Source organism: Cyanistes caeruleus, chromosome 12, assembly GCF_971803275.1.
Source record: "Cyanistes caeruleus chromosome 12, bCyaCae1.hap1.1, whole genome shotgun sequence".
Taxonomy (NCBI): Eukaryota; Metazoa; Chordata; class Aves; order Passeriformes; family Paridae; genus Cyanistes; species Cyanistes caeruleus.
The window spans coordinates 13,812,425-13,840,338 of record NC_141712.1 but is presented as its reverse complement, the minus strand read 5'-3'; the positions used below and the strand labels follow the sequence as shown (position 1 = coordinate 13,840,338).

At 45.1% G+C, this 27,914-nt stretch overlaps 2 protein-coding genes across 3 annotated transcripts; one reads left to right on the top strand and one right to left on the bottom strand.

Annotated features, from left to right (window-relative positions):
• Positions 1-12: 12 nt before the first annotated feature.
• LOC147650860 (metallothionein-1) lies at positions 13-1,473 on the bottom strand. The gene is made up of 3 exons (XM_086847576.1): positions 1,217-1,473; positions 822-887; positions 13-266 (listed from the first exon to the last, which is right to left on the bottom strand). The coding sequence occupies exons 1-3, from the start codon at positions 1,245-1,247 to the stop codon at positions 172-174; spliced, it is 192 nt and encodes a 63-aa protein (XP_086703702.1). The 5' UTR covers positions 1,248-1,473; the 3' UTR covers positions 13-171.
• On the top strand, positions 883-27,914 carry BBS2 (Bardet-Biedl syndrome 2). 2 transcript variants are annotated; one of them, XM_086847570.1, is made up of 17 exons: positions 883-1,114; positions 11,197-11,424; positions 11,805-11,930; positions 12,209-12,271; positions 14,748-14,825; positions 16,918-17,022; positions 17,893-17,979; positions 19,273-19,408; positions 21,278-21,417; positions 22,178-22,322; positions 22,893-23,064; positions 24,126-24,255; positions 24,855-24,986; positions 25,405-25,542; positions 25,981-26,093; positions 26,670-26,818; positions 27,490-27,914. In XM_086847570.1, exons 2-17 carry the CDS (start codon positions 11,248-11,250, stop codon positions 27,594-27,596), a joined length of 1,998 nt encoding a protein of 665 aa, XP_086703696.1. In that variant the 5' UTR covers positions 883-1,114; positions 11,197-11,247; the 3' UTR covers positions 27,597-27,914. The 2 variants fall into 2 exon arrangements, with proteins under 2 accessions (XP_086703696.1, XP_086703695.1); XM_086847569.1 differs by lacking the exon at positions 883-1,114 and adding an exon at positions 9,596-9,854.

The window sequence follows — 27,914 nt, the reverse complement described above, 5'->3', positions numbered from 1 at the left end:
GTGCCAAGTTCCTTATGGGCCTTTATATACATATCACTTTATTTAGGTAGCTTATTACATGTCAAAGTGACAAACACTAAAGAAATCTGAACACATATATAAAAAAAGACAACCAACATACACAATAAGGTTATTCTTCTTTGGCCCCCCAGATGTGCAGCCAGGGGTCCCCTATTTGCAGCAGCTGCACTTGGCAGAGGGGGGCCCCTTGCAGACGCAGCCCTGTGCACACTTGGCACATCCAGCTGGGCAGCAGGAGCAGCAGCCTGTGGGAGAGACAAAAAATAAATAAATAAAATTAAAGGATATTCTTGGGAAGTCTCAGGCTGGAGCTCAGGGGCTCTCACTGTTTTGGAGACCTCCCATGTATTCATGTCATTCCCTTTTAGCAGCATCCACATTCTTGGCAGTGTTTTTCAGGGTGTTCGTGCAGCCAGGGCTGGCACTTGAGAGGCAGGGGGAAAGTGTGGAACTCCTGGGGGCTCACCAGGATTCCCCCAGTCCGTCTCTTTGCACACCCTCTTGGCATATAGCATCGGGAGCACCCAGAAGTAATCCCAGTGCCGGTTTCCATCCCAGCATCCCCTTGTGCTGAGCCTGAGATGCTATTGAGGGGAATGCTCAGGTTCAGGTGGTACTGAGTGACTTGTATTGCCTGCAGAGGTGGTGGGATTTGCACTGTGCTCCTTTGGGGGAAAAAAGCCATATGTGAGGAATAAACTTGCCACTGGCAATGCTAAGACTGATTTGATTCAGTGCATACACGAATGTCGTGAAAACCCCCTGAGTGTTTCCCCCGGGTGCTCAGAGATCCTTCTTACCTTTTTTACACGATGTGCATTTGCAGTTTTTGCATTTGCAGTTGTCTCCGCAGGTGCAGGTGCCACCTAAAACGTGAAGAAAAGGAGAAAAAGAGGTTGGGAAGTGGTGGTGGGAGAGCATACCAAAAACCCAGACATCCGCGGGGAACAGCACTTCCTCCCCTCCGAGCATCCACCGATGCTTCAGCCCCTCTCAGAGCAGAATTCCCAGCCGCTTTCCAGTGAGATGCTCGCAGTGTGACACCGCAGTGCTGGGAGAGGACTTCAGCTGCTGCCCTCTCCCGAGACAGAAGGTGGGGAATGGCGGTGGAGGCTGGGTGCGGGAGCGCCGGTGTTCCCGCTGGGATGCGGGGGGCTCCCGCTGCCCCCCGGGATGGAAGGAAGCGCTGCCTTACCTGTGGCACAAGGGCAATCCTGAGAGTCCATGTCTGGCTGGGCTGGGTGCGGGCTGTCGGACGCGTTGGGCGGCGGGAAGAAGCTTTGGCAGGACTCGCCGCCGCCTCCTATTTATCCTTGGCCAGGCGAGAGCGAGTGCAAAACCTCCGCCCCTGCAGCCTGCGCACGGCTCGGCGCGGCTCCTGCCCCGGGCGCTGCTGATTCACTCCCCGGGCAGCGGGGCCTGAGGCTCCCGCAGCCCCCACGCCCCCTCCCCGGGCTGCTGTGGCAGCAGGGAGGGCTGCCGGGGTGACCACCCCTCTCTGCTGAGATGCTGGAAGGGGTGCAGAGAGCGGCCAGGTCTCATCACCTGTCTGAGGAGTGTTGCTGCACTCGACGGGGCTGGGGACAGAGGGGGTGCACCCAGGGAGCCCCCACAGTACAGCCCTTGATTGATTGACTGATTGATTGATTGATTGATTGATGCCAAAATCAATCTGATTTGGGGGATACATTAATCCAGGAAGTGCCTGTCCACCCTGCCTAATCAACCACTGCTGGGAATTCTCAGTCCCCTCCTCACAGAGCTGGCACAGTAGGGTGATGGGGAGCTGGCACCATGAGGTGACAGGGACTCAGTCCCTGCTTGAGACCCTGTCCTCCGGTTCCTACACCCTCCCCGCAAGCAGGAGTAGCAACAAGCTGGACTGGCCTGGCCAGAGCCTGCCGTGCCCTCCCAGTGCCCCGGGACAGTGGCACCCACGTCCCCTCGGCGCCGTGCATGGCACCTCGGGGCCTTGTCTCCTTCCTGGCTGCTGTGCTCCATCCCACTCTTCTGAATTAATTTCCGTGTGCCATTACCTGGGTGTGCAGGGGAGGAGAGTGGCAGGCGAGCTGCCATCACCCTGGTCAACTCCTTCAGCGGGTTTTACCCACCCACTCGAAAGCGCAGTGAGGGTTTGGGATGCTTGCTGAAATTTTTGGTGTGGGTACATTCTACTTCATGTGCAGGAGGCATTGTCAGCCATGGAGCATCCCTCCTCATTCCTGTGTTTCTGTGTGCTCCTTGGTGTCAGTGATGCCCCATCCTGGCTGGCCCCTGCTCTGAGACTCCTTTGCCTTGGGGTTTTATCCCAGCTGGGCTTTTGCCTGAGGTACCTGGCTGAGGCAGTTTGTCGATGCTAATCCAGCCAAAACAGGGGCCCAGGGAGTATTTTTACCACTCAGCTGTCTGGGCTTGTTGGGAACTTGTTGGGTTACCTGATGAGGAGCATTGCCAGCACCCCAACTCAGCGTCTCCTCCAGCCTCTCCAGGCCAGTGTGGGAAATCAGTATGGAAAAGCCTAAGAAAGGCAGAGGCAATGGGCCCCTTCCTCAACTCCTCCACCCTGGAGCAGCTTGTCGGTGCCCTGACATGCCAGCCCTGTGGCCGTGTGACTGTCACACTGCTGCTGATGCACTGGGGTGTGATGGCAGGAGATGATGTCAGGGACCAGCCATGTGCCAAGAGTTATTGTTCCTGTGGGAGTGGGGAAACATAAACATGGGAAACACATGTGCAAATGTTCACCTGCCACCCTGGCTACAGCCCAGTACTGTGTTGGTGTCATGACAGAGGGGCAACATCTCCTCAGGATCTTGCATTTGCTCTGCTCCTTGGCTGAGGTAATCAGCCAAGCACTCCTGTGGTGCAGTAATATGCCCAGGGAAATGCTTCCTGCCATGTCGTGATGGATTAATGGGGAACAGCAATATCACTGTTGCATCTGTTGTACCTTCCTTTGGCCACCAAGGCAAAAATTGGCTCTTGTCCCAGCTGCTGGTGGCCTGAGGATACAGGGATAGGTAGCTACTCCAAAGTGGTCCCTCTCCTCTAGCCTAGGGGGAGGAAGGTGAAGCCCACATGAAAGGGAGAGAACAATCTCTGCCATGAAAGGACAGGGTGCAGGAAAAGCTCTCCAGCATCTGTTCTCAGTCAGACCCTAGCCCTTTTTACCTTCTTTCATCTCTGCATGAAGGAAAAAAAGCATCTTGCAGGTTATGTAGGACTGGGAGTCAGGACTTTGGTAGATCTTACACTGCTCCTGGTCTATTTTGTAATTGATTTGGGATACATTCTATAATTAATTTGGGATTGGTCTGAAATAGTGGGATATCAGGCAGACACACACCAATCAGACCACCTCCAGAAGCAATCTGTGATTGGGGTGACAGTGATGAGCTGGGGACACCTTTCTGCTGTTTAAATAACCCCCCTGACAAGGTCTTGCCAGCCTCAGTTTGCCTTCTGGCCCCTGCCCTCCATTTGTCTGGGGTTCTTCATCCTTTAAGTGGGCCTGATGCTGCTCTCCAGAGCCGAGCAACACAGGCAGGATCCCTGCACAGAATTTATTCACCAACCTCTGCCACACCAGAGCTGTACCCCTTGGCTCTCATGTCCCCTGAGTGGGATTCCTCAGCCATGTCTGTGACAATTACCCCGAGATTGCCAGGCAGATTAACAGGGGTGAGCCAGCATGTGATGCTCCAGTGCTCCAGGCAGAGCTGGAGGTGATGTTCACCTGGGGGATGGTGATGGCTGAGCGTCACCATGGGCATGCCAGGGACAGGGCTCCCTAGAAAGAAGAGAAGCTGGCAGCTTTCAGGACAGTGTTGTGGAGGCACCTGTTCCTGTGACACCTGGGGTGCTTACAGATGATTGCTGAAAGCCACAGGATGGTGTCAGGGCTGGTGCTAATGACTGGCAGAGACTCAAGTCTGGTGCCAGGCAGGCGAGGAGAGAGGCACAGCAGCCAGATCCCGTGGAGGTGAGCTGGCACGGGTCTGCCTGACTCTCTGCTGAAGGACATGTGGCTCCAGTCACCTGTGGGCACACAGAGGCGCATAATGGACCAGCATTAGCCTCCAGCTGCCCGTGGTGCAGCACATCACCTTCAGGAGACCCTGCAGACTGCTACAAGTCCGCTTCTCATGGCGTATGTCCCCCAAAGTGCTTGCTCTGGGCTCGTCATCCCCTCTGGAGCAGTGATGGGTTTGGTGACCCCTCTTTCACCCAGATACAACATCCCAGGCAGCCAGGGGGCTCTGCTGGCAAAGCACCATGGATCAGTGGGTACAGACTGCGGGCAGGGATGCAGGGAGCTGTGAACCCCGTGTGGGCACAGCACCAAGCTCCTGGGGAACAGTCCCTGGGGGTACCATGGCCCTCACCATTGCCTACTGCTTGCCAGGTAGGATGCTGATGGAGGGTACCCAGGGGTGCCCCTGACACTGCAGCAGCAGCAAGGGCAGATCAGCTCTGCCTGCTCCAGCTGCCTCTTTGTGTTGGTCTCTGGGCAGGAGAGCCACGGTTGGCCTGGGCTCAGCTGCCAGAGGTACATGGAACTGTATCCCACCTGTGACCAGTCTTTAAAACCCAAAAAGAGAAAATAAAAAATATTTTAGTACCCTGCAAACACCCAGCACGCACAAGTGCTGAAAGCCAGCAGGAAGCCCTTGGAGTGATTGCTGCTTAGAAAGCAGGGTTGGCTTTGATCCGAATCTCAGGTTATTGTTTGCTGATTATAAACAAGTGTTTGAAACATGGGAAATAGGTGCTGACGTAGTTTTATTTTGCTGGCGCTTGCCAGCCCTTTGGCAGAGGAGGAAGAGGATGAATCACCCCTTGTCTGCCCTGGGAAGCCATTCCCAACCACTCCCCAAGTGCATAGGCAAAACCTTGGAAACATTTGGGAGTGAAACCAGATCAGTGGGGTGACCTCAGGCTGTGAGGATTTCTTTCTTTTTCCCAGAAAACTGGGGCAAAGACTTGTTCTGCTCTCAGTGGCAGACATTAGCTAAGCTCATTGTCTGTTCTCTCTCCTCGCATCTTCCTGGGAAGCTGCACCTTGATGGCAGCTTTAGGAAGATACATCCCAGTTAGTGCTTCTCCAATATCAGCCATCAGCAAAGACGTGACATGTCCCATTTTCCTGGGGAAATGCCCTCCTTGGGGACTTGCTGGCCCACATCACGTCTGTAACCATAGGAAGGCACCTTCAGCGAGGGCCCGCTGGCAGTGGGAAGGGGACGGGCAGATTTCCATTAAGCAGGAATTGCACAGCGTGCAATCCTGGGACGCTTTCACAAGCCGGCAGCACACTTTGATGTGGGCTCTTTGGGAGCCGCCTTGTGACCCAGCCGGCTGCGCTAGGGCTGGGACTCCCAAAGCCGGGATTATGAGTCGGGCTCAACTGCCGGCTCATCCTACGGCTCCAGGCAAGGGCTTGGCCCTTTCTCCTTATTTCTTATCTGGAACAGAGCTATCAATATCACCTTCCCCTTGAAAAAGCAGTGAGGAGAGGGTGGGGATTTGCTAATTACTGCTTTTTAGGAAGAAGGGAAAGGAAGAAATGCTGAATTGATGCCATGAACTGGGTCCAGGAGGGTGAACTGACCTTGCAAAGTTCCTGCCAGTTTTGCAGTGTGCATCCTGAGAGACCCCAGCACAAGGTGGGAGCTCCTGCCTGGCAGGACGGGCTTCTGGGGCCAGGTGATGTGTGTTGGGGCATGTCTCAAAGATGAAAGGGCTGATTCTTCTTTTGATCATGAAATTCTCATAAATGTTAATGGGAATTACTTCGAGGTCTAATGAGGGTTGAATTGCAGCCCCCAAGGGAAGGAAGGGGATGAGGACCAACAAAGCTTTGGCTGGGAAATAAAAATGCTTGAATTTACCTTGTCCCCCACCTGTGAGAGCAGAAAACCAGTGGGTCAGGGGCTGCCCAGCATTACTGCATACTCTTCTGAGAAAGGGGTTTGCCAGGTGTCCCTCACTTTGCCCAACACTGCTGGCAACTGCATGACAGGCTGTAAGCATCACCTTAACTCTAGGCATCATTTTAATTCAACAATCTAATGCTTTCCCAGTGTACAGTTTGGGTTTTCTTCTTTTTCTTTGTTTTTGGTTTTTTTTTCCTTACATCTTTCCTTCCCTTTTGTGTATTTCAGGTTCCCACAGACTTCAAACTCACCTGCTCCAACTACTTGCCGCCTCCCCTGGCTGAAACGTGACCCAAAGTTTCCAAGTATCGTTACCTTGGGCATATTTAATTATTATATTCCCCTTTAGCTGCTAATTAGAAGCCAAGAGTAGAGGGGATGAGTAATTCCCTGGGATGTCAAGTACACACTTGCCTGAGTTTGCAAAAAAAACATCAGCCCCCTCACTATAAAAGGTGTGAAATAAAAAGATGTGATATTTTCCTTGATGTCTTTATAGCCTTGCTCTTGAGATCCAGAGATCCTTATTGTCTATCCTGGGAATGATTCACACAGCTGCTGTGCTGGATCCTGCCTCCCCTGAGAGCAGCGTAGCTGTAGAGGCAGGATCTGGCACAATAGCTCTTTACATCCCCATCCAAAAGTGTCTCCCATCCCAGGAATGGCCATGGGATGTGGGGGGAGAAAAGCTGCTCCAGCTGGGGCAGCAGACCTGGGATGGTGGAAAAGAAAAGCCCCTGCAGACAGGCTCATTCCTCATTTTATGGAGTACTTAAGTGTGCAGATGCAATTGCTCATCCCTCCCCACTCCCTCCAGCCATATTATCCCCCTCCTCGAAGGATGGGGATGGTTACTTTTGCCAACATTTTCCCAAACTCAATATATGAGTGCTGCTCAGCATTTCTCTGCCAGGCAGATAAAGGCATAGTGAATTTTTGGTTTCAATTGAAGTCTATTCCAAGAAACAGCTTCTGGGTGTATGACAATCCTCATACCTGTTCTGCTGTCAGGTCCAGCTTCTACAAGCAACCTGCCAAGAAAGCCAGCAACCCACACCAAGCATGTTTGATCATATAATCTATATCTAGATCTAGATCTAATTTATTATGTATTTTATTATGCAATATGTATTATATTAAATCATAGTGGCTTAAGCAATGTTATATTAAATGATTATAGTATATCAATTATGTTAGTAGGAGCTCTTGCTGGATTTTAAGACCTGTGCTCTAGCAAAGAAGCTGAATAATCCCTCAACTACAGTCACACTAATCCTGGCTGCAAAGCAGCCCCTGTCTGTGCAGCAGGGAAACCCAGGGGCTTAGTATGGATTTTATGGGATTTCCCCCCTTGTAAATATGGCAAAAGGGAAGGATCCCTGTCCTGAGCACTGCTCAGGATGCTGTACCTTTGGATGTAAATAAATGTTATTATGTTTTATTATTTTATTTATAAAATAAATACATTTAATTTAATTTTTTAGATTATGGGCCTTTCAAACAAAGAGAAATGAGTGCTAGAAGCCACAATTTCAATATTAAGAGTTTCAGAGCCAGCTGATTCAAAGTGGCAGCTGTAATTTAACTGTGTTGCAGACATGCCAAACCCAATACCATAATTAGTGATTCAAAATAATATTTACAGCTCAAATCATACATATTTAGCAAGAAGTTGAAATTTCCATCTATTTACAATTTTACTAGCTTAAAAAGGCCTCTAAGCTCAGTTTTCCCCCCATTTTGCTTGGTTGGGTTTGAAAAGCCTGGCAGAGCAATGTTCAGCACTGCTAGGAGAGGAGCTGGGATTTTGTCCCCACCCATGGCACAGGGATTGGAACTGGATGATTTTTAATGTCCTTTCCAAGCCAAACCATTCTAGAATTCTGTGATTTTCCCTGCGAGGACAACAGTGTTTGCTAGAGCAACACCCCATTGCGTGCCTGAGTTCACGCCAGTGCTTTGCCTTTGTGCTCTGGTACCCAAACCAGCACGAGGGAGGTGTGACCCACAGCACGGCTGGCACTGACACCCACGCTCACCCCAGACAGAACCACAGAGGGGAAAAAACACCCTCCTTAACATGCTGCACACGATTGTTGCCTTGTTATCCACAAGTATAATGGCACATTGATAGAGGTGCCAGAGAACCTTGGTAAGAACAATTATAAAAGGAGAAAAGGGAGGTTTTCACATTCAGGATCGCGTGATCCCTGCTCGAGTGCTGCTTTTTAGAGCCCTCCTTCGCATGCGGGGCAGGGATGCTGTTGCCGGCCAGGGCTCGGCCAACGCACAAGGAAATGCCAACTGGGATGTGTCTGCCAGCTCTCCTAGAAATAAATGAATCTTTGCCTCAAACCAGTGGCCTTTGCAGGGAAGGAAGGCCACTGGTTTGAGGCACAGATTCAGCTATTTTTCCAAACCTGCTTCTTGCTCAGCTGTGTGTGATAATGTCCCAGTGCAGGTGATGGATTCAGGCACTGTCAGAGAGCACTGTCCATTTACCCCTTGAGGCTTGTCATGTTAAAATATTTCTTAAACCTAAAATAATTAAAGAATTTATAAAGTCATGACCTTGAGCCAGGTTGTCTAACCTGTGTCTGGGCAGGGAGTGGGCACTGCAAGGAGACCCATGAGGGTCTGTATACCAAAATCAGGATGGGGACCAGCATCAGTATTTACACTGTGGCTCCGTGAGGATTTGCCCTCTGTTCTCCTCATCTCCAACCTCCTCCCAGTGCCCCCGTGGCTGGATTCTGTAGGATCCAGCGCATAATCCCACAAAGCAGTAGTAATGGTGTTCTGAGGCTGTGCTTTTGGCTTCATAGGACATTGTAACTCTAGGTTGGGTTTTACTGGCTCGGAGATCTCTCAGTTGGGGATACTCCTGGCAAGGTGTGAGTAAGGGTGTGTATGGCAGCTAGCAGGAAGCAAAGGGTGAGGTGAAGGTGCTGGGGATTGGGAGGGGACAGCCTTTGGCCCCAGCTGGGTGCTGACCCTGCAGAGAATCTGGGACTGAGATGGCAATGTGGGTTTTGGAAGCCACTGCAGCTGCCCAGGGGGGCAACTGGGCAATTGCCTCTATCCTCCTGTTCCCGGTTGCCCCCCAGTACCTCCAGATACTCCCCCAGTTTTCCTGACCTCTACAAATGTCTCCCTTAGTTTGACACCTCCAACTGCCCCCTGCATCCCAAGCTGCCTCTCAGCTCTTCCGACCTCTGCATTTGCCCTCCCGGCCCCCTAATCCCACACCCCCAGCTCTCCCAGATGCACCCTAACATCTCCTGCCTCCCCGTATCTCTGTGAGTGCCCCCGACCTCCTCCATCCTACACTTCACTTGGCCCCCAGCTGCCCTGACTTTGCAACTGCCCCCAGTCCTACCCCATCTCCCCCAGCTGCTCCCCCCGCTACTTCACCAACTGCTCCTCTGCTCCCATCTCCCCCAGTTGTCCCCGGTCTCCCCCATTGTCCCCGGTCCCATCTCCCCCACTGCCCCCAGTTCCACTGCCCATCTCCCTCGTCCCATCTCCCCCGCTGTCCCCGATCCCCCGCCATTGCCCCCCACTGCCCCCGGTCCCCCTCAGCTCACCCCCCCCGGCCCGGCCCCACAGCGCCCCCCCGCGGCCGCCCCTCAGGCCGCGCCCCTCCCGCTGACGCGGCGCCTGCGCGCAAGCGGTGCCGGTGCCGGTGCCGGCGGATCCGCGTCCGCCGCGGCCCCGCGGCCCGGCCAGGCCCGGCTTCCCCCGGAGTGCCCCGCCCCGCCCCGCGGCCCCTCGCCCATCATGTTGGTGCCCGTGTTCACGCTGAAGCTCAACCACAAGATCCTGCCCCGCATGGTGGCGCTGGGCCGGTACGACGGGACGCACCCCTGCCTGGCGGCCGCCACGCAGGCGGGCAAGGTAACGGGGCAGGAGCAGCCTCGGCGGCTGCGGCGCGGCCTGGCGCGGCCGAGCAGCCCCGGCGGGCGCCGCGGAAACCGCGCTGAACCCCTCCAGCTCCAGGGGGTGAGCCAGGCTGAGCTGAGCCGGGAGCTGGGGGCTGGTGCCCTTCGCCCTCCGCAGGCCCCCGGCCTAGGCACCCGAGCGGCGTGCGGGCACGGGGACGCGATGCTGAAGCCTCGCTGTGCTGCCGCAGGGAGCTTGCGAACATTAACAGCTGGTGATGAAGTCGAGCAGTAGCAGAGGTGCCCAAAGAGGCTCTGGATTCTCCAGCCCTGGGGAGGTTCAAAAGCTGTCTAGGCAATCTGGAGTAACACGCTCTGGGGGACCCTGTTGGAGCAGGAGGTTGAATTGGGTGACTTCTGTGGCTTCTTCCAGCCTGAATCACTTTACAAACCCAAGTCGCTGAGGAAACTCACGTTTTCCAGCAGAAAACGGGATTTTTTGAAGCCACGGGTTTTATCGTACAGTTCTCAGAGCAGTGAGCCTTGGCACTGTTACAAACCAAGCTCTGTGCTGATAACGGGGCTGAGGTTTCTGTGGCTGATGTACAAACAGTCTGACGGGAAGAGAGAGCATCCTGTGTACTCTGAATTAAAAACATAAACAAAACAGGATTAAGTGCAACCTGACTAATAAAGCATAGGTTGAAGCATAAACCCACAGAGGCACTTAGGTTGTAAATACAAGCAGGGTTCGTCTGTGATGTTTCCCAGCATTATTCATTTTATTTTGGCACTTTCAGGAACAACACAGAGCAAGGGCTTGTCTGAGGGACAGACTGCACAGCCAAAAAGCAAACTGTTGAGCTGACTTAGCTCCAGGCAATTACAGTGACTGAGCATTGGTCAGAGAGAGTAAAACCATATTTATTGTTCATCCTTTTAAAACTAACCATGTTCACCTACAGATGGAGGTTACAGATATGTACCAGGTAAATTTTCCTAAATGGGGTGTTTTGCAAATACTGCTGCCAACTGGAGGTAATTTGTTTTATTTGTTGTTGCTCCCTTTGGTTTCCTATTTTTGCCTTACTTTGAAGACTTGTCAGTTGTCATTTTCAGAAACAAATGAAACAATGATGTTGCAACTCCACTGGTCAGAGCACTGGTTTTTCTGCCATTTCCCTTTTTCTAGTATAGTTTAAAGAATGACTGTGAGAAATACTGTTGTCAGTAAAACGCCCAGTCTTTTGTCCTCATTTAGGTTCCCCATCCCAGTTATTATGCAAACAATAGTCTTTAGTGTTTGTATACAAACAGATACATGTGTTGTATTAATATTTATATCTTTGTTTCTACAGGTTTTTATTCACAATCCTCATGCCCGAGGACAGAGAACATACACAAACCGAATGGTGCAAAGTAACCAAGATTCAGACATTTCTCTTCTGAACATTAATCAAGGGATCACTTGTCTGACTTCGGGGATGCTGAACCCTCAGCTGGGTTATGATTGTCTTCTGGTTGGAACACAGACTAATTTATTGGCTTATGATGTGTATAACAACTCAGATTTGTTTTACAGAGAGGCAAGTTGATTTAACTGTCTGCTTTTTTTAGTATTGCCATCATTTTCTGTTTCTTTGAATTGTAAAGATTACAGCTTTCACATTACTTTGTCAATTATGTGTCTGTGCTATACATTATTCCTACTGCTGTATTCAGAATATTTTGTCTGTAGAATATCTGCAGTATTCCAAAATTAATACGTGAAAATTTACTCTCACACATACAGATATACATTGCATTCATATGTCACATCACCTAGCAAGACCAAATTAAAAAAAAAATATCGGCATTCAGAGCTCAGCTAAACTGACAGTGATAATGTTGGAAGCTCTCTTCTTCATTTGTGTACTCTGATGTATTCTTGTTTGCTGTTTCTTTTTCCTTTAATGCCTCTCTGTAGGTTTCAGATGGAGCCAATGCAATAGTTCTGGGAAAGCTGGGAGATATTTCACCCCCACTTGCTATTATTGGTGGAAACTGTGCCCTGCAGGGCTTTGATTATGAAGGAAATGACCGTTTCTGGACAGTAAGGACACTCATAATAGTTTTGGTGTTAATAGAAGATTCTTTCAATGGCCCTAAATCATCTTTATTTATTTTTTTTTTAATATGATAGCTATTAATTTAGATGTTGATTGTTCTTAATTTATCTCAGGCCTTAAACTGTATTTTGGATATGTATTCAGTGCACTCAGATGTTGCTTTAACACTGGTTGTGTCAATTGTTCTGTTACAGTTGAGATAATAAAAATAATTCAGCTTCTGAGCTATGACCATCACTGAGTACTGTCCTTCTCCTTTCAGGTTACTGGAGACAATGTTCGTTCCCTAGCACTGTGTGACTTTGATGATGATGGGAAAACTGAGGTTTGTAACCATTTACACATGAATTCAGCTGTTCTTGTGGTCTTGTAGTGAAATGATAATTAAAAAAACCTCAGCTTATCAAGTACAACTGACTTACATCACCAGTTAATGTTTCTCATTTTTCTTTACGCCAGGAGCAATACAATGAAGTGCCTGTGATCATCAGTTGGCAAGGCATCTCTTTCAGTGGTATTTCTTGAATATGGTTATGAACTCTTTTAAATTTCAGAGAAACAACTTGCAAGCTTACATGTAAAAGTGAACTTATAAAAAGCTATTCTTTTGAAAAGCTTCACTTACACTTGCTAGCATCGAGAAATGTCTTCATATCCAGCCCTTCTGTTTCCTTATAGTGACGTGTGGAAATGAAATACTCTTTGTTTGCTGATCTAAAATGACAATAATTTGTAACACACATCTTGCTGATAACGATGTGAGACAAACAGTAGGAAAAAGCTGCCATTCTAATCATGCAGGCTGCAAGAGATGGGTGAAGTTGTGAATTTGTGTGGCATTCTCTTTTGGAAATGTTTCTTCATCCCAAATGAGCAACTGTGCTTCTAAATATGAATCTTTAAGAAGAGTAATGGCTTCCTAGTATACGTCAGATGCAAATCAATATGAAGTTAAATAATTATGCTAAAAATACTTACTTTTGTCATCTGTCTTAAGACTTTAAACATAATTATTTGAGCTTCTTCATTTAGTTTCTGAAAAATCCTTGTTTGGAATATCCAGTTGTGATGTGCAAAGGGCCTCAACAGTTTTCATGTGTTTTTTTATAAGCACTAAACTGACGCAGACCCTGCTTGATTGGGATCTTCAGGAAGTGAAGTGGTTCAGGTTTTTAAATCAATTTCTGCCCAGCTCCTCTTTGTATTTTTTTAATGTGCTGGGAGGTGTCTATAGAAATTTGAGACAGTGTGTAAGGATTCAGAAACCAGGAAACTGATCTATAGCACTAATTGCAAATGGTTTGCACTTGTGCTTTTAAGTGGGTTTTGCTATATTTTTCTGCTATATTCTCTGTGGTTGCTGTCATCTAGTGCTACTTTGAGCTGAGTCGAGCTGGATACAATATCCGACTAACTTGCTGGGCTAGTTACCCCAGCTTGCATTTACTGAGATGTTTTCAGGGTTGTTTTTGATCTTAATTATCTAGGTGATTTTAAAGGGTCTTTACTTATTTATTTACTTTTATTTGTGGCTTTTGTGAAACTGCCTCTGGTTTAAAACTGAAGTTCTGAGAAAATGCACAGAAGCAGCTTCCTAAATTATCACTTTGTGTCTTACCTGGTAAATTACTGTGTTAGCTTAATTTCTGTTCTTTCTTCCCCAGTAAAGCCATGTTTACATTTAAAATTGACTGCTTTTGAAATTGTATGAATATACTTTTAGTAGCTAACAGAGCTAACTTGTCACTGCCTTCCTCAGGATTTTTAGATTGATGGTTACTTTCTGTCATCTTGCAAAAGACTTGTGGGGCAGAACTTTGACTTTCTCTTTCAAATTTCTGTCCAGTGGAATGAAAGTCAATGAGGTGGATGTGGTGAATCAAACTAATAAAAAAAAAATCTAGACACCTCTGGAAAATACAGCATCACTATAATTGTTTCAAGATTATATACTTTTATCTGGTTGCCTTTTGCTGGTGGTTGCAACTTGGTCAAGAAATCTGTGCTTCTTAAATATGTTAATTGTTGCAAATTATTTCAGTACCTGCAGTAGACTTAGCTTGGCGTGATTTAGGTTGACATAATCTGAAGCATCTTTACTTTGGAAGAAAAAAAGCCTTTAATATTTTTAAAAATCCAGCTTTATTATGGATTTGTATCTCTTTTGCCAGGTAAAGATGAAAGACTCATGGGTTTCAGTGGGGAAAAGTACTAACAGGTTTTAGGCTTTGATTTGTAATTCTGATTGTCATTGATTTGATGGATGACTGTATGGACAAAGCACTGAGCAGATCTTTTTCTTGGTTTCTCAATTTGTGAAAGAGAACCTGACAATTGTCACCATCTTCGTTACGAAATTTTCCACTGGGCTCCTTTCCAGTTAATGCCTTCTACTGGTGAACTAGGAAACAGGAAAAGAACTAAAATGTAAGAAATACTAAGGAGTGAGGATGCAGAGGATCCAATTTAATGCCTGTTGATATAGTAATTTACATCAAGATAAAGCCAATTTTATTCCTACATTGCAGTAGTGGCAGCCACCACTTAGGTTGAAGGAGCAGAGATGGTTGATACTTGAATTCATTTGGGTTTGTTTGTTTGTTTGTCTTAGTTTTTTCCATGTGTGTTTGGTCAGTTGGTTTTTTAAAGTGAGGGATCTTCAGTGCAACACTGGCAACATTTCATAGATCTGTTAAAAGCTCTTCATTGCTGGACTTGAAATATTCATATGTCCTCTGGATCCTGGTGCTTGCTTCCTTAGCTTGAATAATTATTTTTAAGGAACACTATTTTTTTTTCAGCTTCTTGTTGGCTCTGAAGATTTTGACATCCGCGTGTTTAAAGAGGATGAGATTGTGGCAGAAATGTCAGAGACAGAGGTAAATTATTTCTGGCTAATGTTTGTTGTAGTTGCTGACAGAGCTGTAAGTGTTGTGTACTCTAAAGCTACTCTGGTTCAGATTTATTGTGTAGTTAAGTACTTACTTAACTATTTGGCACAGTATCTGTTCTGCTAGAGCTGCAGAAATTATGTCTTTCATTATGCAGGGGGCTTTTTGCTTTGTTTATTTACAAACCTTTCACCCCACTGAGAAAAGTGACTATTCTTGGCTGACAGGACCCTGTGCAAGTGTAATTAAGGTTGCCAGGTTGTAGTTGAAGCTCCTAGTGTCCTCTGAGTAAAAGGATGTCTTTTACAGTTTTCCTCAAATGTTTTTGATGCAGTCATGATGATGTAACTTGTCCCTGTGTATATATCCAGACAGTGCATGGCAGGGTAGAAGGGGGATTCCCAGGCAAAACTGGAAGATTATATTGCAATTGGAGTTACACACTGGCTATGAAAAGAGCTATGGTGACTAAAGTAAGGTATGGGGCAAATATATTTATAGAGGGATAAATAGAAGATGTAGGTGTTTAGCTTAGGAATGGAAAGAAGATGCCCACTAATTTTGGTTTTTAGGAAGGGAGTAAAATGTCCTTATCACTGCATTTAGAAGTGTTCTCAGTCTTTTCATGGCCCTTCTGGACTCAAGGTAGAGTAAGGTCACAGACTTTTGTCCTTAAAGGTCTGAGGCCTCCCCGCTGCCCAAGATGGGACTAAAAGGCTTAGCTAATAAACCACTTATGAAGAGCTATAAAAGACAAAGCCAGCAGGCACTCTTCTGGAAAAGGAGGTTGTTGCTATCACTACAATTAGAACTGGGCCTATAATATGTCCTGCTCTCTCTGCAGTGGCTAGTCTGGTCATTAGGTATTTGTAGTTAAAGGGATACTAAAAGTTTGTCACTCTCAAATATTATTTATTTCCAGATCCTCAGTGGAATTGTTTTATATTCATACCTGTAGTCATAGGAAGCCTGTTACAATTCTACTGTTCTAATATAAAAGGACACAGCTGAACCTAAACCTTTCTTTTTAGGAAGATAAATTCGGGGAACAGTGTTTTTGTACATTTTTTGGTTTGGAAATCTTGGATAGTTTTCATTTTCTGTGTTTAATCACTTATTCTGGTGAAGCTGAGCTGTTATTGTTACCTTTGAGTTTCTGACTGTTGCTGTGGTCTTCTGTCCATACTAGGTACTTCTAATTTTGTTTGATACTTAGGAAAGACTCTTCAGAAGATTGTGGAGGAACGGATAGAGGGTTTGGAAACAGTTTTGTGGTAAAACATCCAAAGAGCACAGTCAGATGAGTTTAAATAAGAAGTTGGGGAAGAATTTAATTGAAGGAAGTCTCCTGTGCTACACTGTACAGAAGACCAGACAGATTATTGCAATTGTTCCTCCTGACATTAAAATCTTGAGTCTCAGTGTGTGGAAAAACCCGCATTTCCGAGCCCTGAGAACCTTAGCTCAATGAGGAGTGGGTCTTTAAAGGGGTGAGAAGCAAGCCAGGTTATGACTCTCAGGTCTTTCCCCAGAGCTAATTCAGGTAGGACACCTAGCCTGGTGTTCCAGTTGTGTTCCAAAGAAATCCAACTGTGGGAGTTTTTAATTTTTATTTTACTGGTAAGATTTTCTACCAGTAATGTCTCCGGGGCTTTCCTAACCCAGGCAAGTTGAACCTTTGGCATCATCAGCTCCTTAAGCTTAGGGAATATTGTGTGTAGTTTCTCAATGATAGTGTGTTAGCACTGATGACCACAGGAATCCTATGAGCAGTTGTTTTGCTGCCTGTGGTAGGAAATAGTTGGTCAAAGTACACAGTTTGAGGGCAGTTCTGCAATCCTTGCTGAAGTGTGTCCTAACACTGGCAGCACAGCTTGTGTGAGGAAATCCTACAAGGCCTTCAGTGATTTCAGACTCATTCTTAAAAGTAGTTACTTCAGTATTCAATGCTTCCTACAACAGACTTACCATTTAAGAAATGTAGGATTCATATGGTGAATTTTCCATGACCTGTTCCCTGCTATTGAAGTTACCCAAGTTCTCACTCCTGTATCCTCTGTCTCCCTCCTTTCCCCACCAGACTGTCACTGCACTTAGCCCCATGTATGGCAGTCGCTTTGGCTACGCTCTTGCCAATGGCACCGTCGGAGTTTACAACAAGACAGCACGCTACTGGAGGATTAAGGTTAGTCCATTGTTGGAGTATCATCACTGGAAGCTTGAAGACTGCCAGGAAACTTGGTATCTAATTTCAGGTCATTCTGATGTTACCCTTAGGTGAACTTTGCTGAGCACAGAACTTAATGTAATTTTGTTCTTACAAAATCTACCTTTTCTTATACATTCATATAAAATACCAGGTTGGTTCCTGTAGTACTTTTGGGCTGTTGGTGGTGGTTTAAACAATGGGGATACAACCATACAACTAGGGATTCTTCAGCTAAACAAGAGATATTTGAGTTCATGTTAGAAAATCCCCTGGTTGAATCAATAAACTGTTTTTCAGAAATTTAAATCTTGCATTGTCTGTGTTTAAGGTTATTTTTTTCTCATCAGTAGCAATTTCCTGCTGCAGCAAATCAGTTTGGCAAGAGCCTTTCCTGATGCTCATTTTAATATTCTTAATATAATACAGAATAGTATATTGGATAGTAATAAGAAGATTCCTCAAGAGGTGGCAGGAAGAGACTCATGTTTGTCCTCAGTAGTCTTAATTTTATGACAGTGTTGAGGCCTTGATACTTTTTTTCCTAGAGGATTTGGTTTTTTACACTTTGTTTTTGTGAGTTCTAATAATTTGCTTGGATGGAAGTATATTTAAGGGAACAATCAGGTTCTTTGAAAGCAATATACTAGATTAGTAGTGCAAGGGCTAAGATGTCACATGTGTCTGTGACCTTAGAAATAGTAATGCTCAAACTTCCTGTTAAGAGGCATAGTTATATTCCTTTCTGTACTCTCTGTAGTCTCATAGTCCAGTGTTTTGCAAGTGGCAAGCATGTGAAGTTTAGAGAACATATCTGAGCTTAATTTGTTCTTTCTTTTCTGCCCTCAGTCAAAAAACCAAGCAATGAGCATACATGCATTTGACCTGAACTCTGATGGAGTGTGTGAGTTGATCACTGGCTGGTCTAATGGAAAGGTGAGTTTATACAGGGGGAAAATGAGGAGCTGCAGATATGGGGGCTGTGTTTGAACAAGGCTGTTAAGTTATCTGAAGAACAAAAACTGAAAAATGAAAAAGACTTACAAACCTAAGCACTGCAGATCTATTACAATGAACCTAGTTTGGCTGGTGAGTCCTGTGCCAAGTGCTTGATCAGAGAAAAGCTGCTTCCCCTGCTTAGCTCAGTCAATTGCTAAGGTGTGGCAAGTTGTTTCCATGGCAGCAGAGATCATATGCCACATCCTGGAGTTCTTGAGTGTGTCTATTCAGGTGTGTCCTGAGGACACGCTCATAAACCTCTGCCATGTATTCTGAATGTTCCCAAACTACAGGGAAGACAAAGCAGTTATGTAACAGGAGAGCAGCGTCAGTCTTGACTGTGGCAGGATTAATCAAGCATTATTTCATTTTATGTAGAGGCATTCTGTACAGTTCAGTTTTAGTCTTTCAAGCTTCTTCCTTGGTATTCCCCTTTGCCAGAAATGACTATTTTAACTGCCACATCTCTCCTGGATGCAGCTTGCCAGGTTTTTCTGTAAAGCTGTGCTTTTTTCTTCACACCTCTTATTACTCTCATTAGCCTGCGGCACTTTAATAAATTCATATCAAGCTGGCAGTCTGGAGCCCAGATGTGTTGTAACTCACATTGGATTAGATGTGTAACATTTTTACAGAGAGAACCTCTCCTTGCTTTGCTCCTGTTCTTTTCCACTGGTCTCTACCCAATTTGTTGGTCTGAAACAGTCCATAGCTCCTAGAAAGAGTAATGCTGTGACCTGTGTTTTGGAAAATACACAGTGCATGGAACTGAGCCCATCTCACCCTTCTTAACAAATGAAAGATAATGGAAAGTTGTGGTATTTGTGTATAAAAATAATTCACCACACAAGGATTGCAGCTGAGAGGAGAGGTTGTAAATACTGCATTAAAGTTATTTCTGGTTTAGTCTCATCATTGCTGCATCATATGTGCATAACCTTTCCAGTGCAGACTTGCAGTCCCTTTTATTTCCTTCCTTTTTTAGTTTTGCAGCTTAGGGAAGCATTTCTGAAGAGAAGTTACTTCTGCCTCCTTCTAGAGTCTGCCTAGAGGTCATTTCTTAATAGTACTTTTTTCATGTGTGGTGTTTGGATGAGCAGAGCTGCAACTTCACCTGCAGTTCTGTGAGCAGAGCTGGCTTTCAGTTAACAGCTCAGAGTATGGCATGACATGTGTTTTGGAGTTGGCTTTTCTCTTCTGCTGAGACTTGGGACTATTTTTTTGTTCCAGGTTGATGCACGCAGTGACCGGACTGGGGAAGTCATCTTTAAGGACAACTTTGCTTCGTCAATTGCAGGACTGGTGGAGGGGGATTACAGAATGGATGGGAGCACCCAGTTGATCTGCTGCTCAATTGATGGTGAAGGTAAAGGCATTGTTCAGGATATTAATGTAATACACAGCAATATCAGGCACATCACATTATCTCAGATTAGCTAAACATCGTTTTGGTTCCAACGTTTTGTGTGCCAAATTTCCTTTGCTTTATGTGCAGCTAAGGGAATTTTGAGTTACGCTATCTGCAAACAGGATTTTGAATATTGTCTTCTTTGTGAGAATCAGCACATTTCATTATGATCCAAGAAACCATCAAAATTCATTTGTCTAATGGAAGAAACCCCATCCTAATGCAAAGATAATGAAATTCAGTACAGACTCTGATTCTTCAGGCTACATTATAATAGATGAATGTATAGGAAATCTTTGTTTTCTATGTTTTAATTCTTTGGCCGCTTTACAGTAGGTAAAGCTGTTTAAAGAACTAAGGGTGTGTGTGTTTTGGTTTTCTTCTGCAGATGAAGAGTTTTTATATTAGAAATTTTAGATGTTAACAGTGCTTTGTTTCCTGGAAAATGCTATCCTGAGCCTGGAGAAGTGGTGGATTTATCCCACCATGCATTCAAGAAGTCAGGCCTCATTATTGTGAGTGGAAATAAATATGATCACAGATGATTTAAATAAGCTCAGTATGAATTTACAGGGATGGCTTCAGGAAAGACAGTGGTGTGATTATCCGACTCCTTGGCGTCAGTGGCCTGAGACAATCAGGTCTGGCACAACCCATTTGAAACAAAAGCCTGTCTTTGTTAAATAGCAGAGTGTTTTGCTGTCTGTCTTAATCACAGGCTGTTGGGATTTGCTGCACTTGGGCTTCAGCTCATAAACCTTTTTCCCAAGCTTATGGAAGGGGAGCATTGTAAGCAATTCTGGAGAACCTTTTCCTAGCAGAGTTGTGTAGGTTGGTATCACTGAACATGATCATGCTTTTCTGATGGGTCCATTGTAAACAAGCCTCGGCATGATGGAGATCCCTTTAAGTCTTAGTAATTAGTGTGGCTGGGGTTATATAGACAATGTTATTAGAGTTCTGTTTGGGACCAGCATCCTTTCATATGAGGTGTTCTCCTGTGTTGCAGTGGTTTTTGTCTTGCTCTCATTTTAAATGAATGATTCAGTCAGAAATAATAAAGTGTGTCCTTTCATCAGAGGACAGTGTGCAAGCTGAATGATTTCAAGTTCCACGCAACTTTTTACAGGACAGCAGTCATTTGCAGTCAGGCAGCATATTCTTCCCAGGTAAAAGATTTTTGTCCCTGGCTTTCATTGTCAGAGCTGCAATCAGGGCACACAGCCTTAGAGCAAAATGAAAGTTGTCTCATCACCTGTTCACAGGTCCTCTGTCCACAGACAGAGGTATTTCCATAACTCTGTGCTCCACTGGACTACTGGGAAACAAGTCTTACCCTTAGAAGTGAAATATCCCTTGATTTGGGGAAAACTAATGTGGGTATATCTTGTTTACTGGCTGATGAACAGTGACTTACAGTCACTTCCAGACAGCAACAACTCCTCTGACCAGCTCTAGAAATCCAGGTACACATTTCATTAATTTTGCATAATTGTAAACTTGCCTAAGTACCTGAAAGAAGGATTGCAGTGGGAATCCTCTTGGAAATGACTGGGTGCTGCACATGCCTGGTCAGGTGAATACAGCTTAAAGACAGCTTGGAAATTCACCTTTCTTTTTTTTAAAATGTACAGTTCTCTTGCCCCAGTCACGAAGAAAGGGAGAGCCTCTGTGGGTCTAAATCAATGCTCAGGTTTTCAGCTGAATAGTACTATCTGAAGATGAGAACTGCAGAAGTGGTATAAGGGAGTAATGTCACAGAAACTGAAGTTCTGGGCAGGCTGTTGAAGTCTTTGCTGAAATGGGCTATGTTTTGTTTTTGTACAGTCCGAGGCTATCTGCCAGGAGGTGAGGAAATGAAAGGGAACCTAATGGATACAAGTGCTGAGCAGGATCTTATCCGAGAACTTAGTCAAAAGAAACAAAATCTGCTGCTGGAACTGAAAAATTATGAGGAAAATGCAAAGGTACTGCTTGAAGAATGTGTAGGGCCAAAACACACCTTCCTATTGGTATAAATCCAGAGTAATCTGGGAAGTGGTTGTGGGGCAGTCCAGACAAGTCAGAGCTGTAGCTTGTCAGGATGCAGTGAGTCTGCTGGGGGCTCCAGCCTCTGCATTTGGCTTGCTCCTTGTGCAAGTTCAGAACTTGCTTTTTGTATTTTAATGCGTTCTTTGCTTCCTCCTCTTGCCAGAGCAGTTGTGTTTAGAGCTGGATTCCCTTCAGTCTTGTGTTTTAGCTTATGACTGAAAATTGTAGTTTTCAGTGCCATCTTGGGAGTCAGAGGGATTGTGTGAGAGGATCAGGTCACTGGGTGAGGTCTGGGAGTGCTGCCAAGATGTAGGAATCCCACTTGTGGCTTGATGGTGAGCGTTTCAAAAAACAGTCTGTGGAAAGAGCCAACTCATATTTGAACAGCTAATGACCACCATGGCAGAAGCTTGGAATTCTGTAAGATTGTGTTTAAAATTGAGTTCAGTGTTTTTTGAGCAAAGGTTTGCATACAGAGGTCCATCCATAGTGAAGCTCTCAAACACATTGTAACCCAAGTGTCCACAGCTCCATCCCTAATCCAGCCACCACTCATAGCTAATTGGAAGTGTCTGGGAATTGCTGTAACACGACCTTCTTCCAAAAGAAAAGAGAACTGACTTGTGCATATGTTTTCTAGGTTTTTGAAAGAAAATCTTGAGATTCTGATACTGAAGTGTATGTATTTTGTAACAGGCTGAATTGAACACTCAGTTGAAGGAAGCTGATGCACAGAGAGGTGTAATTCCAGCAAACACCCAACTCCACACATCCCTCTCAGTTAATCTGGGCTCCGACAGCCAGTCTGCCCATGTGGAGTTGTGTATTTCCACCACAAATGGTGAGTGGTAACTTTCAACCATTGATATTCAATTAAAGTAAAGTCATGCAAATTTTTAGTTATATTTAGCTGGTGATTTGAATGTCTCCCCTTTATTGTCTGTAACATCCCTTTTGTGGTTTCTTTCTTTTCACAGAGTTTTGAATTAAGCTGTGTTCCTTGGATGGGTCTTAGGGGAAAAGAGTGATGGAATTTGTTTCTTATTGTGTGCTATTTTCTGAGGCAATTAACATTTAACTTGGCTGAAATCAGCCTTGGTGATCCCTGCAGCACTTGTGTTGACTGTATACCCACTGCTGCATTAGTGAGGGTATTGCATGAAAGCAGCTGCATCTCAGCTGGCTTTACATGCAAAACTGGAACTACCCCAGGACAGCAAATTCACCTTGCACCAGCCATGCTAGGATGCAGTCAAGTCCAGATGTGATTGTCCTGATCACCTGGGATATTTTAACAATTCAGAGGAGGGATGTTGAAGGAGTTGAACATGCTTAATTCTGAAAACAGTGGCGGTTTGTTGCCAGAGGACAGCTTTTCATTTGGGAACTGCTTTTTCTTCCTGTTGCTAAGACACAATCATCCGTGCTGTGCTGATCTTTGCTGAGGGCATATTTGAAGGAGAGAGCCATGTGATCCACCCCAGTCTCCAGAACCTCTCAGGCTGCATTCGTGTTCCCCTTACTCCACCCAAAGATGTCCCTGTGGATTTGCACATCAAAGCCTTTGTGGGTTACCGAAACAGGTGAGTTTTTGTGGTGTGATCTCTGCTGGTCTCCAGAACTGTGGGACCAGGAAACAGCAATAATGTGGTTTCATGCTGTTGTTTCATGCTTCTCCCATGGGAAGTGCACCGTTAGTTCCTGGGTGCTTCATTTCTCTGTCTTACTGAAGGGAGAGCTGGGATGCTTTCTTGAAAACATTGATGGACCTGTGGCACTGAGTTCTTTTCCACACAAAGTCTAAATGCTCTGGAATCACTGTGATCTGTTGTGTTCTGGCTCTGCCTTTAGGGAAGGAATGCACATTTGTCCAGATGTCTTACTGTGGGTGTGTGGAAGGAATCAAGAGATGAAGAGACTATCCTGTCATCCCTGAGGGGCTGGGCCCTGGATAGTGGCTGCTCTGAATGGAATACTTGAACACTTGGAGTACTTGAACACTCTGGAGCCACAGCTTTGTCTCTCAATCTATAGAGTAACCCCGAATCCATTTGGCTTCAGGGCAAATAGAAAGTAACACAGGCTTGATTTCAAGATAACATTTTTTCAGTCTCCCATAGAAATATCTGTCCATAGAAAATAAAATGTCTCTTTATATACCCTTGAAAATAGATTTCTTCTTGCTCACATCTGCCAGAGCTGTTGGTGCCTGAGGAGGCAGAATTCTTTCCCTGGACAGGGAGGCATATTTTGGGAGGTAGCCACCCACTGCAGAAAGACTATATGGGACTGAATTCCCTTTCTGTTTTCTCTATTTGCCTTTATTATTGCTTTTAATAAGACTTCACTGAACTTGTAAAGAAAATACCCAATCATAAAGTTAAATTGTAAATGTATTAGTGTAGAGAGTATACTTCAGTGGAAGGATTATTGAAAATGACAGCAATGGGGAGGAATCATACAACCTCATGATAAGCCCGGAATTTCCAAGTTTCAGTGTTTCTTCCAGGGAAGCAGTCAGCAGCTGATTATGTAACTGGAAACTGTGGGTGTCAGTCCCCAGGTGAAAAAGAGCCAGGAAGCATTGCAATAGGTGAATCCTTGCTATGTTATTAACTCTGTTTTCCCATTGGGTTGTTTCCAGCACACAGTTCCACGTATTTGAGTTGACAAGACAGCTTCCCCGTTTTTCCATGTATGCCCTGAGCAGTCCAGACTTGGCCACAGAGCCCCTGAGCTTTGTTAACTGTACCATGAATGAGAGGCCACAAAGGGTGAGTTTCTGCTCTTCTTCCTGGTTTCAATTCTTGCAAAGATGGAGAGTTTGCAATCAGCTTGAGATTTCCAATAGCAAAGGAAAAATTATGCAGTGAAATGCCCTACTGGCCTTTGGAATCTGTATTTCAAGTCAACCCTGCTTTTTTCTGTCTTTAAAAGATGACTCAGTTGAGACATTCCAAGCATCAGGAATTCCTGCAGGAACTAAATGCTTGAGACCAGAGGGTGTTTCAGATACTATCTTGTTTGCTGTGTGCCTGCTGATAGCAGGAGACCTGTAGTGAGTGTTGAATTTTGTAAATGAGCAGAGAACAGGAAAAAGGCAGCACAGTGCTCAAGTAGTGGCTCAGTTTCCTAGCAGTCTCTGATTGTTGGATTTGATTATTTTAGGAATATTCAGCTCTGGTTCAAGGATTCAACTCTCCTCATTCTAACAAGTTCATGACATGGGGTTATGGGATGGAATTTAGTAAATGAAATTTCAGGGGTACCCTGAACAGAGTGTTCTGGTGCACATCATGTGCAGGGACATTGTGTGTTTCCTGAAGCTTTCCGCACAAGGGATGGCTGATGCTCTTAATTTTATTTTTGCAAGATTGTTATGTGGCTGAATCAGAGCTTCTTGCTGCCAGAGGATGCCGAGTTTCAGAGTGCTCCCTTTCAGGTTTGCTTCACTTCACTTCGTAATGCAGGTCAGCTCTGCATCAAAATCAAGTCAGGTGGAGAGGTGAGTACCTCCCTGGATACCCCTGTGAAACCAGTATAATACTGCCAGTATGAGGCAGTAAAAGTGAAGATGACTAAACAGGCAGAAAAAGTACTGCGTTTGGAAACTTCTGAGTCTGTTTACTGTCAGTGGGTAAAATTCCAGGGCCTGTTAGTGAAGTAAGATTCTTAGCCTGTGGATCTGTAGGAGGGAGAGAAATTACTTCCTCACAGAATGGTTTCAGGGAGACATAATGTGAGGCACAAAGCTGCCTGTAACTTCACTGGTCCTGTGTGCACAGATGCCTCTCTATTACAAACCTGAATAAAAGCCCCTTTGAAATCAGTGTCTTTTTGCCTACTGAGAGCTGTAGAGCTTGCCCATGCCTTCTTGATAAAAGGACCTGCTTTCAGCCTGGGCTTTCTTTCCCTTCTGACAGATTTCCATCAACACAGATGATATTGATCTAGCTGGTGACATTATCCAGTCAATGGCCTCTTTTCTGGCCATTGAAGATTTGCAGGTGGAAGCAGATTTTCCTGCATATTTTGAGGAGCTGCGGAAAGTGTTGGTGAAGGTGAGGAGGCTTTGGGCATTTCTAAGTAGGCAGATAAACAGTCACTGGGGGTTATTTATGAGGGGATCTCTAAACTGCTTTATCTCTGTTGTGAAAATCAGCCCACAATGACTTGCTGTATATTCTTTGCAATACCCTCAACTTTCTGTCTATTTTTGTTCTGTAGAACAGGCCCTTGGTTCCCATCAGTTGGGTGTTTAGAATAAAGTAAATATGTTGTCTGGGAGACTGAGCTCAGGGTTTGGGTCATCATGCTCATCCTTTCTGGGGGCCCTTCTGCTCCTGAAGTAGGGAGAGAGGGTAAGGAGAACAGTGTGAAGAAGGCTGGTTGGTTAGGTTGGGATGTTATTTCCTACTGCACTGGGCTGAGGTTTAGCCTGACCTCTGTGTGCCCAGGGTGCCAAGGACCCTTGCTCGTGACTTGTTTGCCTTGGACAGGTGGATGATCACCATGCAGTGAATCAGAGGCTCACTGCTGACATGGCTGAACACTCCAACCTCATCCGCAGCATGCTGGTTCAGGCGGAAGATGCCCGGCTCCTGGGAGACATGTGAGCAATTGCTTCCTGATTTGTGTGTTTGGGGTTTAGAATGGCCAGTCTTCGCTTTTCAGGCAGGAAAGAGCACAGAAAAACATCGGAGTGATGCAAGAGTTGCCTAGTTATGATTTTTGATGTAGAATTGTACCTTTGGCAGTCACACCATGAGCTCTTCTTGAACCTTGTCAGGTTCTTTAGGTTCTCTCAGGTCCCTTTATATATCTGTGGTGCATGTACTCTTGAGAACACCATGAAAGAAATGTTAGGTGTCAGGTTTTCACTCTGATTTGCTGTTTTCTGCTAATGCTGAACTTTACTCTGAAGAGCAGGAGGGCAGTGGTTCTTTCACTGGGAAAAGTGGTATCTCCACTTTGTCTTGCTGGATAACTAATTGCAAAAATAGACTATTCAGGTTTTTTTAGTAAAATAACCAACATGTCTAGACAAGTCTGTTGTCTTCTAGCTGGCAGACGTGCAGGTGACTGTGGTAGCCAACACAAGCGTATATTGCTACACCTTTATATTGACAAATCAGGAATGACTTTCTTGTCCTCAGAGCTAAAAATAACTGGATTGATTGTTCCCCAGGAAAAACATGAAGACACGGTACAGTGAGCTGTATGACCTGAACAGAGATTTAATAAATCAATACAAAATTCGTTGCAACAATCACACAGAGCTGTTGAATAATCTGAAAGCTGTGAATCAGGCAATCCAAAGGGCTGGGCGGTTACGTGGTAAGTCTGTGTTTTTGAAAGCAATGAGGAGTTTCAGACTGCCAGTGAGGCACATAAGATGTGTCCCAGAGGTCACCCGTGACTTCAGGTCTTTTTGGCCTGAAATTCAGTAGAAATAGTAGAAACTTCATTCTTTAGTCATAGCCAATTATGTGTGACAGTCAACTGTGGGTGTCCAGTATAATCTGGGATCACAATTCTAGAAAGAACAGTTTGAAATAGTTCCCAGATTTTTGAATGAGGCAGACATTGATACTTTGTTGAACATACTACTTTAAAAATGTTTTTAGAATTACTTCAGTTCTTGGTTTATAATTCTGCTTTTAAAAAAAAGTAACTACTAACTTAAACAGGACTGTTTTATTTGCATTATTAGTCATGTAGATCTTTGGGAAGGGAGGTACTTTTTTGTATGTTTATAGCATTCCCCTTCCAACAAGCTCTCATAAAACAGAGCTACAGGGGATTCTTCTTTAAAGAAAGGATTTTATCTATGTACTAAAAAAAAGGTGGTGTTTCATCATGTGTTTCAAATGTATTTGAAAGAAACCCCTAAATTTTCAAACAGGATCAAATAAGTATTTTTACAAGCTTCTTACTCTGTAACTGAGTTTTTTTCCTTTTCTTTCCTTTTCTTTTTCTTTTCCTTTTCTTATTTTTCTTCTTTGCAGTTGGCAAACCTAAAACACAAGTGGTCAGTGCTTGTCGGGATGCAATAAGAAGCAACAACTTCAACACACTGTTCAGGATAATGCGTGTGGGAACAGCCTCCTCTTAGGGAGAGGAGCAGCAGCTGCACAGAGGCATGATTCCATGAACTGGGCAGATAATGGATGAGAAGCATTTAATTCAGACCCCTACTCCACTGTAGGGTGAAGTAATTACAATGGTAGTGCTGTAGCTAAGTTGTCAGGTAAGAAATATTACACAGACCAAAGCTCCATGATGAGACCATCAGAGTTTAAGTGCAGATACGGTATTTATGCAAGACAGACATTCAAACAGTTATTTTTTATTACAGTAACTTATTTATGTATGTAAATACATTTTGTAGTTAAGACATTGATCTTTTCCATTAAAACATAGACTGGCTTGA

Excerpts from the sequence above, each read along its gene's own strand:
- LOC147650860 (XM_086847576.1), bottom strand. The coding sequence starts at position 1,247 with ATGGACTCTCAGGATTGCCCTTGTGCCACAG. Across the intron at positions 888-1,216 it reads GGATTGCCCTTGTGCCACAG|GTGGCACCTGCACCTGCGGA; the intron begins GTAAGGCAGCGC and ends TTCACGTTTTAG. Across the intron at positions 267-821 it reads ATGCACATCGTGTAAAAAAG|GCTGCTGCTCCTGCTGCCCA; the intron begins GTAAGAAGGATC and ends TCTCTCCCACAG.
- BBS2 (XM_086847569.1), top strand. The coding sequence starts at position 9,738 with ATGTTGGTGCCCGTGTTCACGCTGAAGCTCAACCACAAGATCCTGCCC. Across the intron at positions 11,425-11,804 it reads CAGATTTGTTTTACAGAGAG|GTTTCAGATGGAGCCAATGC; the intron begins GCAAGTTGATTT and ends GCCTCTCTGTAG. Across the intron at positions 17,023-17,892 it reads CACGCTACTGGAGGATTAAG|TCAAAAAACCAAGCAATGAG; the intron begins GTTAGTCCATTG and ends TTCTGCCCTCAG.